This window comes from Bipolaris maydis (assembly GCF_028858645.1).
Source record: "Bipolaris maydis strain C4 unplaced genomic scaffold PSV08scaffold_4, whole genome shotgun sequence".
Taxonomy (NCBI): Eukaryota; Fungi; Ascomycota; class Dothideomycetes; order Pleosporales; family Pleosporaceae; genus Bipolaris; species Bipolaris maydis.
The window spans coordinates 1,039,854-1,056,051 of NW_027093860.1; the positions used below are offsets into that span (position 1 = coordinate 1,039,854).

The following is a 16,198-nucleotide window of genomic DNA, read 5'->3' on the forward strand; positions in this document are numbered from 1 at the left end:
CAGCCAAATTACTGAGTTCAGCTGGCTGCACTGCGCTGCACTGCACTGCACTGCCCCTACCCATTGTGCTTTCTCCAAAAACAACCCCTCAGCCTGCCCGCGCCCGCCGCCATCGGCCTCGCTGCCTCGCTGCCTCGCTCTCCCTTGTGCTTGTGCCTCTCCCTGCTGTCCCTCGATCCCTTGCGTCCATAGCCATATGCGCACTCGTCGATAGCACTATAATATCCCGCAGAGTGGACCCTGTGCCTGTGCGACTCCACCCGTGGTTCAGGCATACCCTTTCCTAGCCACTCCACCCAGCGCGTCCCCTTAACACCACCACCCTCTGACCGCCCATACGATCCTTTTACCACTTGCACCGCTGTCCGCAAGTCGCCAAACCTCCCGGCCTGCTCCAACGCCGTACCTACATTGGCCGCCCTGCACAACCACCTGCCCACTCTACACACAGGTCGTTGCCTGCCGGCCTGTCGATATGGCTCAAGTATCTAGGCTCCGCGCAACCTTGACGCTGCTCAAGAACCTGGCGCTGGCTGCACTGCTCTACGGAGCCATATACGGCCTCATTTCTTTTGTCAGCGACCCCTCGGTCGCGGCAAAGGGCAAGATTGGCATTCCCGCCTTCCTCGACAAGGCTGGACCGACAGAGCTGATCGAGACCACCCGCTCCGGCGTCAAGGTCAAATTTGCCGGCACCACCAAGACCGTCACAATCAACCCGCACGCCAATGTCTTCAACCGCCCCATTACCGCCGTCAAGAACAAGGACGACTACCTGGGTCCTCGCCCCCACGTCGACACCGAGGCCGACATCGACATGTTGATTGAAGAGTGCAGGGGCACATATGCTGGCATCGAGAAGATGAGGAAGCCGTTTGATTGCCTAAAGTTCTTTGCAGAGGGAGAGGATCGCTACTACAGCCTGCCTGCTGCCGCCGACCGTGCAAGTGCCCAAGACCCCCGCAAAGCAGACTTTATAAACGCAGACGGCCACGGAAACACACTGGACAAATACACCCCCGTAAAGGACGCGGTCGCTGCTAATGGCACCAACATTGGAACCTGCCCCGGCCCAATCATCCCATACCACGTCTACTGGACCGGTCCAGCTACTTGGCGAGTTGAGGTCTTCATCAAGAGTTACTTGTACACCCAGAATCTCGCTTGCTCTCGTTTGTGGCTGTGGCTTGACAGCGACCGCAACCCCAAGGCTGTTTACAACATGCTCAACAAGGACGCTCTCTTCGCCCGTTTCTTGCCCCTGGTAGAAAGAGGTGACATTGTTGTCAAGGCCTGGAACTTCCCTAGCCGCATTCCTCTGGCTACCGACAAGGAAAACAAGAACGGCTTCAACTACTACAGCAAGCCTGGACTGCCCAACGCAAAGGGCGAGAGGGACGTGGCCGAGAACATTGTTGAAGACAAGCAGGGACAGCAGTGGCTCGTACTGACCCAGAAGCAAATGACCTTCCTCCCCGTCGCCGTCTCTGACGCAGTCCGCTTCATTGTCTTGCACATCTACGGCGGTGCCTACTTCGACATGGATGTACTCATGCTCAGGGATATGCGTCCGCTCCTTTTGCCCAAGGAACACGCTTTTGCTGAGCGATGGGCTGCTCACCCCCACCCAGGCGATTACAACACGGCCATCATGTCCCTTTCTGCAAACTCCTCGCTTTCTTCCTATCTGCTTTACGGTGGTATTCGCATGGGTGTCAACTTCCACCCCCGTGTCCTTGGTCGCATGGCTTGGAAAGACGGACGTGATCAGGAATTCAAAATGTTCGAGACTGCCGCATTCGATCCCATCTGGACGGAATTCAACTGGGACCGCGAGGGCCGATGCACCGTTCCATGCATTCGTGATTACAGCGCTGTGTTCAAGGGCAAGATTAGTGGAATCCGCGATGAATGGGAGAGCTACGACGGGCCACAGTTGGACCGCATTGATCTCAAAGATGCGCAGCGCAAGGAGCTGAGTTCCAGTACTCAGAACGAAAAGCGTGACCAAGACAATGTACCAGCGTCTTCAGCAGCGCAGACTCCTAGCAACGGCGACAAACCGGGACACCATGATTCATTCCAAGCTACGCTCGACGAGGAAGCTGAGCTCCGCAAGGCTGGTGTCATTTCCGACTATGTCCTCAAGGAAGACAAGTTCCCACCAAACAACCGCACCCTTGAGAACTTTTTCCGTGGTGCATGGACTTATCATATCCACAACCAGGTGAGTATCTTCATCCGCATTGCCAGCATCAACAAAGACCAAGACTGACATGATCTTTACAGTGGATGAAACACCCTGAGCCCTCATCCTGGCTTTCAGTTCTCGAACACGCACATGACGGTTTCATTGCCGGCAAGCGCACCAATCCCTATGGCGAGAAATGGACCGGCCCCAGCATCATGCCATACAACTACTGGCCAGAGTACGTATGAGCAGGCGGCAGCTTGCTCATTTCCATGGCCATCTTCGACGCCTTCCTCCTTTTCACGTCACCGAGTTTACACTTTTGGGCGAGCAAAAGGTCGCCGTGCCGAGTTTGTTCCTCTCCGCACCCACTATGCACCGATCCCCCCTCCTACGACAAGTACCTCAAGCGAGAAGACTGCAGCCTCGCGGATGCGTCCCTTTCTCGACGCACACTCCGCCAATGACCAGACATGACCACAATGTCATGTAGGACGAAGAAGAAACAAGATTACGAGTCGACGGCGCCATATCAGACAAGTATACATTCTACCATCCCAGCCTCTGGTAAGGTGTTTTGATTTCCCGACTTCCGGCGTTTAGGACACTTTGGAGCAATTACCGCCTTTTAACTCTTATCACAACCATTGCTAACACTCTTCCCGAATATGGCGAAATATATACCCTTCGTTTTTTTCTTCTTCATTCTTCATTCGATACATACATTCTTACACTTTTTGCTTGCATTGTTTTTGTTCTCAAAGCGGAAACTTTTTTTGGGGGGCGATTCTCTGGGGTTGTATTCAAGAGAACACATTGCTTGTTGGTGTTGTGGGAGTAAACAAAGAAAACGCAACCGGAAATTTTAAAAGCGGGAGACATTTTTTTTATTTTCATGATTGTAATAGAGATGAATTGAGACGATGATTTTCAAGAAGAAAATTCGCTCCCTTTGATATAATGAATAAGGTGAGACTCGGAATCACAATAAAAAAGCAAAAGAAGTAACACGTGTGAAGAGCGGACTGAATACTTTTGACTTGATGTTCAATCCTATCATTAGTCACAAACTCCCTTGTCCGTGGACATGCACCCATTTGTCCTTTACCCAGTCAATCTTCATCGTAGCTATACCTCAGGCCTATCTGGGTCAAGGCCAAGCCAGTTTCAAGACACCAACAAGAGCAAGACATATGCATCACCAACAAAAGACGGTTGTTTTCAAAAGTGTTCCATATTTCAGCATGACAAGCAAGAGTGCCCCGCTACGAGCGTTCCTAAAAGTACTCTCTCTTTCTCTCTCTCTTGCTTAAAAAACTCTCCCATACCTAGTCACTCTCTTAACAGTTACAAATCAATCAGAGGCTCATCAGCCACCTTTGCTTGCTGTGCAGGGAGCTGGTTCTGAGGTGCAGAGGGGAAACTCTCGGGCCCGTAGCCTCCAGTCGCATACGGTGCTGGCTGCCATCCAGACGTTTGCGGCTGTTGCTGGTGCGGTGCTTGATGTTGTTGCTGTTGCCAGTACTGCGGTTGGGGTGGTTGCTGTTGCTGAGGAGCCTGTGGTTGCTGTTGAGCAGGGGCTTGCTGTTGAAGACCTTGCTGCGGTGGACCTTGCTGTGGTGGGGCTTGGTTCTGGTTCTGATTTTGTTGCCAATTTGGAGGCTGATCCTGTTGAGGATATGGTGGGTTTTGCCAGGCAGTAGCGGGCTGCGAAGGCGGTGAAATGGGTGTCTGCTGTGGCGGTGCCCGAGCATAAGCTTGGGGAGAAGGAGGTTGTTGCTGTGAAGGCTGAGAGCCATAACTTTGCGTCCGTTGCATGGGTGGCTGCGAAGGCTGTGCCGTATTGCTTTCTCCATAGTAGTAGCTGGCACTATCTGCATCTGATACTCCCGATGGTGGCGCTTGAGAAGGATATTGCTGGTTCGACATTTGACGTTGTAGCTGTGGTGACGAAGGTTGTTGGTAAGATGTGCTTGGCGGTCGCTGGGCCAGGTTCGGATATGGTTGTGATGGTTGTTGATACTGTTCATTAGGCGGGGCATAGGATGCGGGCCGTTTGTCGAACTGAGGATAGGGCTGTTGTTGGGGCTGGTAGCCTCCACCATACTGTGACTGAGGCTGTCCATACGCGCTCGAAGGGGGTGCATTTCCCGTGTAGTAATTTTCACTAGTAGCATCTGGTGCGCCTGACTGTATACTAGGATAGAGATTTGACCCTGGCCGTTGGGCAGACGGAGGAAGTCCATACATGGTGTTGGCTTGGTTGTATGTGCTCGACAATCTTTCCTCAAGCATGCGATCATAGTAACGAACAACGGTGGAGAGCTTGGCATGCAGATCAAGTAGCGTATCTATAATTGTCAGTGCGCAGTCTTGTGATAGTTGAACAGTACATACCATGCTTGCTCATAGTCTCGCCATAGGTACGCGCAAGCTTCGGCCTCAGTTTGCCAATGCTCTCGTATAACTCTTGTATCTGCGGCTCACGGAGGATTGTGCCAGGGGGCTGATGTTGTAGGCGGTCGACTAAAGTGGAAAATAAGTTGATATTCTCAGCTTCAACAGGCGTCAATTCGTAGTCGTTCTTGGGTGCGACAAAGGGGGTTGATGAATCGGCGTTGGAAGCCTGCTCTCGGAAGGTTGTGGAGTACTTCCTCTTCTGTTCTTCCATGTCAGCCAATGAGGCCGCAATAGCAGCGGCCAGATCAGCGTCCTCCTCCTCCTCAGGCTGCTTCTTGGAAGTTGCGTTTGTAGAGTTGGATTGTGATAGTTGTGACTGGGACACGAAGCCAGAAGAACTGTTTCCCTTGGCCTCATCGAGACTCATCTCCAGGGCTCGCTTAAGATCCGCATCAAAGCTGTCTTCTATACGGGCGTTTCGCGGTTCCATCGAGCCCTGATACAATGTTTTCTGGGGCCTGTGGGCATCGAACACTCTGGGAAGGTGTGTCCCTCTAGACTTCTCGGTGAGCTTGGCATGGCAGCCATCGTCGACGCGCACAGGGTCCATGATGCCGAGGTGCGGTAGGGGGATGTTCTTGCTCGAGCATGCGCCGCAGAAGACATTTCCGCAGTTTCGGCAGTGGTGCTTTCGGTTGGTGAAAGTGAAGGCGGTGCGGCATCGCATACAGACGTCCGAGTCGGTCCACTCTGGGGGCTGCAGCAAGCAAGATAGATTAGTACTAGGGCGAACGGCTGGCATGTGGCAAGAAAGCTTACCGCGCTGCTATCGAGCATACTTCCGGTAATGTTCTCTTTAGGAGGGAAGTGGTAGCCTTCGCGCTGTAGGCTCTGGTACACTTCGTTGATGTAGCCCAGGTTTGTGCGCCCTTCTGCAGCTATTGCCCAGGACTGTATCAGCTGGAGCATCTTGTTCTTGACATCGTGGTTGGGTGCGACGGAAGGGGGTGCCTTGAGGAGGGAAGTCATGTTGTCCAGGAACTCGCGAGAAGCTATCTCTTGGATGAAGTGAGCGCCGCCGTTCTTCACGCACGTGTCTGTGAGCTGGAAGAGGGTCAGCAAACACGGGTCGCATAGCAGGAGGGGTTCGATGTACATTCAAAGCTGCGAGCTGGACGTTGGGGTTCTTGTGCCCTATCCTCTTCTTCAGTGAGCGCATGGCGTCTTTAGGCTGCACTGTCTTGGACCGAATCACGTCGGATATCTCAAGATTGAGTGGCATATCCTCTCTGCCATGTGTTAGCAGACGACACAAGGGCTAGGCGAAAGGCAGGCCATGCATACAAGCTTGAAGAGGTTGCGCGCTCAATCTGCTCGTCGAGCGCGCCGTTGGCTGAGGACCCGAACCAGCCCGCCATGGTGTTGGTGATGCAGCTGCTGCGTTGCCAGCGGCGGATTTATTTTCCTGTTATTTTCTTTGTCGGGTCGCGGTAGCAATCGAGTAGGGGACGCTGATGCAGCAGCCTCTGTTGACGGTGAATTGGGCGTAGGAGGGTTGTGGCGCGGCGCCTGTGGTGGTCATGGGCGTGGTCAGGTAGCAGGCTGAGGTCCGAGGCGGGAGTGCTTGGCTGATGACGCCCTGTGGCGGAGGCCCACGAGCCGCATCCACAGCGATGAGACCTATGCCTGCAACCCTGGCCGTCCCAAACACCACCGCTGCCCTGTGCCTCACCCACGCCCGCCGCTCTCGCCCTTAAACTCCCGCCGCCCGCCCTTCTTCGGTGTCTACTCTAGCCACATACGCAGCAACAATCTCTCCGCTGCTCCAATTCACTCGTCTCCGCCCCTCGCCCACGGGTCAACGCGCTCCGCCCCGACTCCGCCCCGCTTCCCCGTCATCGTTGCCAGAACGGCCCAAAGATACCCAAGCAAACGCCGCCGTGGACGGGGCCTCTTGAACATGCGAGTGCCCAACGCCTAAAGAGATAGTACGAGTGCGGCTGCCCCTCGGCCGCCCTCACTCCCCCCGTCTGCCAACACCATGAACGGCTATCCCGATGGCGCAGATGCATCGAGGAACGGCCATGGGCAAGCCGACTCGCGCGGGTCTGGTGGCTACCCGCCCATTGCAGAGATTATTGCCTCTGCCACAGACACAGCCGAGTCGCTCAGAAACCATTCGGTACTCTTGCAAAGGCTCCCTCTATGTGCATGCCCGCGTTTGCTGACTGTCCTAGATCCGTAACTTGCTGGAACGGGCGCGGACACACTTCAACTCTGCCAAGACAATGCTCAACAACCGCATCCCTGCCGGAGCATACTGGGAGTACATGGTCGCCTACCAGATTGTCGTCGACCTGATTCCCTCGCACCGCGACTACTATGACAAGATCAGCAACAGCCGGAGCCAGGCTCACCGCGACTTCAACGACCTCATGCGGGACATCAAGTCGAGCGAGGAGCGATTTATGCGCATCAAGGACATTATCAAGAATGACAACAAGCGTCATGGCGGCCACCACAGGGCTGCCTCCCTACCTACAGGTCCCAGCCAACACTCCCGCAGTGGCTCCATCACGCCACGAAGAGACGACGAATTGATGCTGCCCGAAGTGCCCACGAATCTGCCAAACGGCCGCGCTTCACCTGCTGCGCCCTTTGATTCCTCTTACAGAAAACCCATGATGCATCCAAAGCCCCAAACGCTGCATGGCCGCGCTATCCATCAAAGTGCCGCGTCGGTGAATAACATAAACGACCTTGCCCAGCGCTTCGCAAACTTGCGCCGCTCTCCAATTGATGCATCTGCACGGTCTAGCCCTGACTTGTCAGTCAAGATGCCCTCCCCAGCAGACTTCACTACTACCAACAGAGTCATGGGACCGCGCGGTATGCCCATGGCACCTACAGCCATGCCTCAACCACCACCCAAACTGCCACTAGACACCCAATTTGCTGCGTCCCTACCCAAAGAACCTAGTCCCACCTACAGTCCCGCACGCAACATCTCAGGCCCCTCAAGCATCAATCCGCCACGAAGTACCCCGAGGAGTATGAATGGCACCGGAGGCCGTAACAACTCGTTGGCTGCATCGAGTGCTTCCAATTATGCCCCCAATGCGAATGGTGTGCCAGACTCATATTTCCCAGCCCAACAGAACCCACGTACTGCCCCCGAGAGGACCCGGTCTGTCAGCAAACCTGTCGAACTCGAAATAGACGCTAGCATGCTATACGACTACTACCGCATGTACAACGTACTCACCATTGATGTGCGCAATAGGACCGATTATGACGCAGGTCACATCTACGTGAGAAACATCATGTGTATAGAGCCTTTGACGTTACGCGACGGCGACTCAGCAGAACAGTTACTAGACCGACTTATCATCTCACCAGATGAAGAGCAGACCATGTTTGACCGGCGAAATGACTTTGATGTCGTCGTCTACTATGACGAATCAACCAAAAATATCGAATTTATGCAGAAATCCAACCGTTCCGAAAAAGAAACCGCATTGAAGCGTCTTTTCGACACTCTACACGAGTTCAACGCTGAAAAACCACTCAAACGCCCGCCGGTTCTTTTGAAAGGCGGCCTTGATGCCTGGGTTGACTTGGTAGGCCCACAGGCCTTGAAGATGTCGACTACTGCTGCACTGGTAGCCCAGGGTCCTACCAGGGCTCGCGCTGTTCGGCGGTCTCCTGCTGCTACTCATATTGCGAAGAACAACCAGAGACGGTCGCGACGTGAGTATGTACCCATGGACCAGGAAGAAGAACAAGCATGGTTAGAAGAAGCTCGCAAGGGGCGAGCTGATGTGGAGGTGCCTCCAACAGAGGGCGAAGGTGAAGAAGACGAGTCTAATGCGCCCTTTTATCGCTCCACCGAAGAGTTTTTGCGTCGTTATCCGGATGTCGAAGCTGAGCAGTCGATGATGTACCCGCCAAAACCCCAATCTACTAACCAATACGTCGCACCTGCCATACCTGTCGCCCCTTCACGACCACCGCCGTCGGTGCCCAGGGTTGGTTACAGCGGTGTGCATGAACGCCAAGATGTGCAGTCGACCCGCAACAATGTCTACAATTCGCAACCTCAATTTAGCAATCTAAGATTGCACCGAACCGGATTGCTCAACTTTGGAGTCACATGCTACATGAACTCGGTGGTTCAGTGTCTAAGTGGGCACTTGCTGCTATCAGACTTGTTCCTCACCGGGCGATACCAGCGCGACCTTCAACGAGACAATTGGAAGGGTACAAAGGGTATCCTGCCAGAGGCGTATGCGACGTTGCTATCGAACCTATACAAGGGCGATGTGTCGTCGGTACGCCCTAGTACTTTCAGGGTACGTTCAAAAGATATGCATTTTTCATGGGTTGTTGCTAACTCGTGACAGCGCATTTGTGGTCACTTCAACTCGCAATGGGGTATTGACGAGCAGCAAGATGCCAAGGAGTTTCTCGAATTCGTGTTGGATTACATGCACGAGGACATGAACCTGACATGGAACAAGCCGCCCCTTAAACCGCTGACAGATCAAGAAGAACTGACTCGCGAACGGTTTCCACGGCAATACTCGGCCATGATCGAATGGCGGCGATACCAGCACCGCGACATGTCCGTTATCGGTGGTCTGTTCGCTGGGCAGCACGCTTCACAGCTCACATGTCAAACGTGTGGTGTAACCAGTACAACGTACGAGGCGTTTTGGAGTATTAGCGTGGAGATTCCTCGCGAGGGCCAGTGCGACCTACGCCAATGCTTAGAATCCTATTGCGCGCCAGAACATCTAGCGGGAGACGAGCTATGGCGTTGCCCACGATGCAAAAAAGACCGCGAGGCGGTTAAGAAGATTACCATCACTCGAGCACCGGACACACTGGTCATCCACTTCAAGCGGTTCAGCGCATCCCGTACAGAAACTGCACGCAAAGTTCGCACGCCAGTCCACTTTCCGCTTCAAAGGCTGGACATAGGTCCGTTTGTTGAACCACCAATGACCCCAGAGCAAGAGGCATTTGTTGCACAGAAAGCCCGAGATGGACCTGTGCAGCTGGCTGGAGTCAAGGCCGACTCCACCATGAATGGACCGTTTGTCTACAATGCGTATGCTGTCATTTGGCATATTGGTGCGACTCTTGGCAGTGGCCATTACATTGCTTTCGTCAAGGACAAGTCGCGAGGATGTTGGCGTTCTTTCAATGATGACAAAATTCATGATTTCGATCCAGGCAATCTTCCAGCCAACAGTCGATTGCAGAATGAAAAGGCATACATTGTGTTTTACGAGCGGGAGAGGGTCGCTGGTGGGGCATTTTAGGTGTGGGTGTAAGCGCATTTCTAGACAATTTACGTGTCCGATATTTTTGCGCTTTATTTACTAGCGATGGGCTCATTCTTCCTATGCTGTTAATACTTGGTTGACGATGCTTTTGCATTCTGGGAGGAAGCATTGCATTGACGGCGCTGGAAAAAAAACGCAATCTGGCTGCCACGTTACATATACCACTTTGAATACCACGCGATGGCCATGACTGAATTGCATGAAGAATCTGAAGACAGTGGTGGAGATCAAGTTGGATGAGTAACTTGGCGCTGCACTCGATTCGCGTGTTCACCTATGGCAAGGCTAGTCATCTGTAGACCCGAAGATCGGCCCGCAAGTGTGAGGAGCACTGAACTTTTTTATGGCCGATAAGATAGCAATGACTCCCCACTTCTCCATACTTATACTCCAAAACTGACTCTTTTCACTGCCATTGACTCTTCCACCACACTTGATACCCGTCAGAAGAATTCAAAATGTCAAAGGGACGCGTCTGTCTTGCATACTCTGGTAAGTTTTCTAATGAGCTGGCTGCCCACTGTCACTACGTTCAATCCCGCTTTGTTGGCGAAGCACGTACACTAACTTGAGTCGTTAGGCGGCCTCGATACCTCCACCATCCTCAAATGGCTCATTGGTATGCCAATTCTGCACTCGAAGCCATGACTTTAACTAATTCGTTGGTAAAGAGGAAGGATACGAGGTCGTGTGCTTCCTGGCCAACGTTGGCCAGGACGAGCCATGGGACGAGGTTGAGAAGAAGGCGCTCAAGATCGGTGCACTGAAGATGGTCATCTTGGACCTGCAAAAGGAGTTCGTCGAAGAGCTCTGCTTCCGCGCTGTTCAGTGCAACGCTTCCTACGAGGGCCGATACCTTCTCGGAACCTCGCTGGCTCGTCCAGTCATCGCTCGCGCACAGATCCGCGTCGCACAACAAGAAGGCTGCGGCTTCGTCTCGCACGGCTGCACAGGCAAAGGAAACGACCAGGTTCGTTTCGAGCTTGCCTTCTACACACTACAGCCCTCCATCAAGGTCATTGCACCATGGAGGCTGCCAGAGTTCTGCGACCGCTTCAAGGGCAGGCAAGATCTCCTTGACTATGCTGAAAAGCACGGTATTCCTGTCACATCCACCAAGGCGAAGCCATGGAGCATGGACGCCAACCTGGCACACTGCAGTTACGAGGCTGGTAAGTCCACGAAACTTGATTGCCAATTCGGTGTTAATGACGTGTGCAGGTATCCTCGAGGACCCAGATGTGTCTCCCCCAGACGACATGTGGACCATGACCGACTCACCTCTCAACGCACCCAACGAGCCCACTGACATCACCGTATACTTTGAGAAGGGTATCCCCGTCAAGGTTGTAACACCAGAGAAGACCTACACAGACTCTGTTGAGCTCTTCGTTGCGCTCAACAAGCTCGGCTACACCCACGGCATTGGCCGCATCGACATTGTCGAGAACCGCTTCATCGGTCTCAAGTCCCGCGGCTGCTACGACTCACCAGCCATGACGATCCTCCGCCTCGCCCATCTCGACCTCGAGGGTCTTGTCATGGACGCACAGGTCCGCAACCTCCGCGACCAATTCGTTTCCCACAACTGGAGCTACCAGCTCTACAACGGCATGTACTTCTCGCCCGAGCGCGAGTTCATCGAGAACAGTCTGCTCTTCTCCCAGCGCAGGGTCAACGGCGAGGTCAGGATGAAGCTGTACAAGGGTAACGCGTACGTTCTTGGCCGTTCGAGCAAGACTGAGAAGCTTTACTCTGAGGAGGAGGCTTCCATGGATACCCTTGACAACTTTAGCCCAATGGATACGACTGGCTTCATTGCTATCCAGAGCATCCGGTGAGTCTGGTTCTTTTCAGGGTCGAAGCTTTCAATTACTAATGCCATGCTAGTTTGAAGAAGTACGGTCTCCAGAAGGCCGAGGAGGGAGCAAACATGTCCCGTGCGTAGATATCATGACTAAGTTGGAAAGGGTCACTGGAGAGGGGTGCATGATTGATGGGAACGAGCGCTCGCCTGTAGTAACCACGCGAACAAAACAACGTGGCATTACATAGCTAGGAGCCAAAAATATTTACATAATGCCCAACATGAGTCTTATGAAAGCGTGTGTTGTTCTCATTCTCATGCCCCTTATTGGTCGGCTTGCAAGCGACCCTGTTTTCTTAGCGTCAGCGCTTCCTCCCGTACTCTAATCTTACCATGGTTCACAACAGGGTCTAAAACCTATTCCATAGCCCCCTCCCCCCACTTAATTGACTTGACTTTGTATTATGCAGACTCACAAGAACATCCACTTTTCTTCACCTCGTTCACTTGGGATTAGAGTACCATGAGGAAGGATGCAGGGGTCAGACGTTTTTTATTGTCCAAAATTGTATAGACTGCCAAGGCGATTTCATGGTCGATGATGGTTTGGAAATGGGTAGCTTGGTAGCGCACTCGTGTCCTCGTGATTTGAGCCAAGTAGATGGAAGATTTGGCTGGAAAGTGCGCGAGAATACGCGGTTTTGGAGGATAGGTTTGTTTTCTTATAAGGGGCCTTTTTTTTCTTGGTGAGAATGTGGGTGCGGTTTTAGTGTCGGGTTTTCGTTGGTTAGGGAGAAGAGGAAGAGCGATGCTTGAACGTGTTGGATTTCTCTTTTTTTTGATACTGTAAAAGTGATGGAGTGAATGATTTGTGGTTGGCGGTTTGCTCTGGTAGACCGCTTTCTGCTTGTTCTTTGTTAGATATTTGGTTTATGTAGCGATATTTCTGTCTCGCACTTGGGTTATAAAGACCAGGGGTTGAATATGTTTACAGACACACAGGCACTTGGAATAAGATATACAATTAAAAAAACAGGAAGGGCCATGTGGGATGTCACTCTGTACGAAGAGCAGACAAACCTGCCTCCCATGACTCTAATCTTCTTTGTGTGCGTGGGGACTAACGGGACGAGCAAAAAAAACAGCTTACTGAATGCCCTTTGATGAGAGGAGCGGTATACCTGGGGGATAAATGGTAAGGGAAGGCGCGTGATTGCATTCTATAGCGGTAGTTTAATTATATGAAATGACGGTCAACCATGGATTATAGAGAAGACGAGTTTGCAACTGCTTGGGCGCTCCGTTAGTAGGTTTGTTGAGAACAGGGGGTGGTGGTCACGAGGAAACTGGCGGATATAGATTGGGTTATCGTGAGGCTGTATCAATGGCCCCGATTCTCTGGTACAGTTCATGAGGCTCCAGGCACGGGTTGATGCTTCCTTTCCGCTATACCGCCTGTTCAGTGCAGGCACGGAGAGATTTGGGAGTTGCAGGCCGAGTTTCAAAATTCAAACCTGGAAGCAACGGTGTATGGAGCAAAAGAGTCCTGAAGCTTGCGATGGTCAGTCGCACGGGAACTCATAGCCGTTCGGTAGCGACAGATATTGCACACCGCACCACGGCTGTGGTATTGCTCCTATTCTCAACCAAAAGACCTCGAGCCCAATCAGAGAAGCCTCTTCGGAGAGGGATATACAATCCTATTTCTTTTCATCGGAGAGACCATCCTTGATCTCCTCTCCACCACACAACGCAAGGCGATGGAGGGTGCTACGCCAAACTGCAGCTCAAAGCGACCATGTATCCAGTACCAGGATGATGTTCGGAAGTCTCAGCCGCGTAGATTACAATGTGGTGATTCCCCAGTAGAAACACCGTCGCCCCATGTAAGTTATCCTGCCGGCGTTGGAAGCTCTTTGTTACATACGTTTTCGTCATATAGCGCACTGTTTTAGGCCCAGAAACTGATTTAGTCGCAGATGGTAGAGAGCCCAGGTATTGGTGTCAATAAGCCCAAGAATACCCGACGTCGTAGAGGTGGCGAGTGCTCGAAGGCAGCTCCTCATTACCAGCCATATGGTCGCCAAAGAACCAGACAGAAACTACGCCAGTTAATTCCAGCTGGTCCTGAGCCAAACTCCTCTGTTTATGAGAATCAGCGACAAGAATTTGAACGACAGATGCGGCTGAGTAACCCCCTCAGGAGAACCACAGGTCTGGCGGATGACAACTTTGCCTATTTACCGCAAACTCCCTTTCCTTGTAGTGCGGGTCAGCAGTCTTCAAACCATCATGCGACGAACACGTTACCAATGAATCCCGGGGGAATACACCTGTCTCAGCAACATGGTGTGTTTTATGGGAACATGCCCGCTGAGAGTGGAGGCAGTAGCTTGTCACAAACACGTGCTGTTGCAGGGTTCAATTCGGCTGCAGCATACCCACCCTACAGCTTTTCCCAGCCACAAGCCACATACATGGCTTTTCCAGATTTTCTCGAAATTCCCCCCCAGTACCCGACCCGTGCAAACTTGCAGCCATCATACCCGCCGCCTATGTCCCACAATGCTGGCCCTGCAGAAACGCAGCCGTGGCAGCAAAATGCTCAAAGTAATGCACATCCTAATTTGTTCGATTGGAATCCTGTGGGCTACGTGAATCATTCGGATCCAGTAGCAATCGAACAGACAAGAGGGATGTACCTGGTTGAAGGGCCAGTCAAGAATGGAAACGGGGTTGTCGACGGGTTTGATATTCCGTAGGGGAGATGGCTCAGGCTTTCAGCGTCCCTTTTCTTGAATACGTACAGGACATATGGGTATCAGCGAGAGATTTGGTATGCAAATCATCATTCATTCACTGGGAGCATTTTTTTTCTTCGAAAGTTTTTGACGGAGCTTCATCGGTACCAATCTTGGAGGTGAAGAGGGCTGACTAATCGGTGGTATACCACTTGCTGCCTCCCATGTATGAGTTGGAGGATTCACAGCTCTAATTGGCCCTTGGAATCCAGGGTACTACTTGGTCAGTATTCTTGTATTGGTAGCATCGTTTTAATTCATACACTCCATGGTAAAAAAAAACGTTGAAAAGAAAATGGTGGGCGTTTGATTTGTCGAGGGAGGACAAGTAAAGACGACAGCAAAATAAGACCAAGAGACGCAGAGTATAGCATGATTTCTTGGGGAACACAGATTGATCTGCTGAGTGGTCCTAACAGATCATGTCTCCAAAACTAGAAACGCACCTTTTTTTCTGGTTCCAGTCCAAATCGTTGAATTCGTCTAGTATCTTTCATTTTGGCGTCTCAAACGCCGCCTCCCCATCCTAGTACTGCATAGGCTACCAAGCCAAGCAGTGCATCCCATGCTAAGGCTTTGATGGCATAGCCACCATCTCCAAGCGACCCCAAGACCCCACCATAACTTAACTCCTTTCTCATTGTTGCTACACTGGCAACTGCAAATCCACCAGAGACGGTGATGCACTTGACTACATCCGCATCTCTAAGACTCATTATAGCGGAGTGGGGTAGAAGCAGTATTGCTCGTGTGAGCAGTAGAAGAACCATGAATATTGAGTTTGATCGAAGGGCTGGGAGAGCCAGGAGGGAGGTATTGAGCAAGATATTAGGTATCTGCAACGATGCTATCGGGCTGCGGCGTCTTGGCACAGACTTGGGCTTAGCGGGCTCTTTTGAAGTTTCTGTCGGTGCAATGTCCGGAGATGAAAGGTGAAGTTGAATGATGAAAAGCAAGACTGTGAAGGATATGGGGAGAATCTGGCTCAGCAAGGTGTAATTGCGCACCATTGATGCGTCGTATTTGCGTTCTCTCGCTGCAAATGTATCAGCAAACTCAAGTGCTATGGTGAGGCCGAAAATGCTCACCTTTCTGAGCCATGTGGATGTTCCAGAACCATGTTGCGAGAATAGCAGCTTCAGTCCACGCCGCATTGGGCGCATTCTTGACCAAATCCTGCGCGAAATCCTGGAATAGCGTCGACTCCAACATCCATCTCTTCAACTGCTCTATTGTGACATGACTCGGATTCTGGCTCCTTGCGCTCCATTCTAGGAAGTGTGTGATTAAAAACATGAGCATATTATAGGATAGGGTTGCGAAGCTCAAGGAGGCTAGAAAGGCATAGATTTTGATGTGACGGGCCCGCGCTGTTCGGGCTGCATCGAGTTTTTCATCTTTCTTCGAGGTGGGTCCGTTGAATATGGTGGCATACTGAGAATAGAGAGACCAGGTGATTGTGAAGGTGGCATACAATGCAGCGACAATGTATGAGAGAAAGAGTATGGTGCCAAGATGGTTGTTTGGTGGTGCGGTGTAGTACACCAGCGCGTCGTATCCTGGAATATTCATGGTGGTATCAACAAAAAAGCCAATTGCAACATCCTGGGATGAAGAAAAGAGATATAGGGCAACCAAAGAATGGCGT

The 16,198-nt window shown here is 52.0% G+C and overlaps 5 protein-coding genes across 5 annotated transcripts; 3 read left to right on the top strand and 2 right to left on the bottom strand.

Annotated features, from left to right (window-relative positions):
* Window positions 1-475: 475 nt before the first annotated feature.
* On the top strand, window positions 476-2,439 carry PSV08DRAFT_369677 (uncharacterized protein; the record flags this gene model as incomplete). Its single annotated transcript, XM_014223968.1, has 2 exons — window positions 476-2,227; window positions 2,290-2,439. The coding sequence occupies 2 exons, from the start codon at window positions 476-478 to the stop codon at window positions 2,437-2,439; spliced, it is 1,902 nt and encodes a 633-aa protein (XP_014079443.1).
* A 968-nt stretch (window positions 2,440-3,407) lies between these two features.
* On the bottom strand, window positions 3,408-6,164 carry PSV08DRAFT_400452 (uncharacterized protein). Its single transcript, XM_014223969.2, has 5 exons — window positions 5,936-6,164; window positions 5,748-5,880; window positions 5,411-5,695; window positions 4,589-5,348; window positions 3,408-4,542 (listed from the first exon to the last, which is right to left on the bottom strand). Exons 1-5 carry the CDS (start codon window positions 6,007-6,009, stop codon window positions 3,539-3,541), a joined length of 2,256 nt encoding a protein of 751 aa, XP_014079444.1. The 5' UTR covers window positions 6,010-6,164; the 3' UTR covers window positions 3,408-3,538.
* A 468-nt stretch (window positions 6,165-6,632) lies between these two features.
* Window positions 6,633-12,156, top strand: PSV08DRAFT_408540 (argininosuccinate synthase; the record flags this gene model as incomplete). Its single annotated transcript, XM_014223970.2, has 7 exons — window positions 6,633-6,773; window positions 6,829-8,943; window positions 8,995-9,904; window positions 10,523-10,561; window positions 10,614-11,114; window positions 11,164-11,779; window positions 11,833-12,156. The coding sequence occupies 7 exons, from the start codon at window positions 6,633-6,635 to the stop codon at window positions 11,888-11,890; spliced, it is 4,380 nt and encodes a 1,459-aa protein (XP_014079445.2). The 3' UTR covers window positions 11,891-12,156.
* An 852-nt stretch (window positions 12,157-13,008) lies between these two features.
* On the top strand, window positions 13,009-14,511 carry PSV08DRAFT_245642 (uncharacterized protein; the record flags this gene model as incomplete). The annotated part of the gene is made up of 4 exons (XM_014223972.1): window positions 13,009-13,051; window positions 13,213-13,310; window positions 13,558-13,635; window positions 13,729-14,511. The coding sequence occupies 4 exons, from the start codon at window positions 13,009-13,011 to the stop codon at window positions 14,509-14,511; spliced, it is 1,002 nt and encodes a 333-aa protein (XP_014079447.1).
* Window positions 14,512-14,908: 397 nt separating this feature from the next.
* Window positions 14,909-16,128, bottom strand: PSV08DRAFT_282635 (uncharacterized protein). The gene is made up of 2 exons (XM_014223973.2): window positions 15,639-16,128; window positions 14,909-15,586 (listed from the first exon to the last, which is right to left on the bottom strand). The coding sequence occupies exons 1-2, from the start codon at window positions 16,120-16,122 to the stop codon at window positions 15,057-15,059; spliced, it is 1,014 nt and encodes a 337-aa protein (XP_014079448.1). The 5' UTR covers window positions 16,123-16,128; the 3' UTR covers window positions 14,909-15,056.
* Window positions 16,129-16,198: the final 70 nt, after the last annotated feature.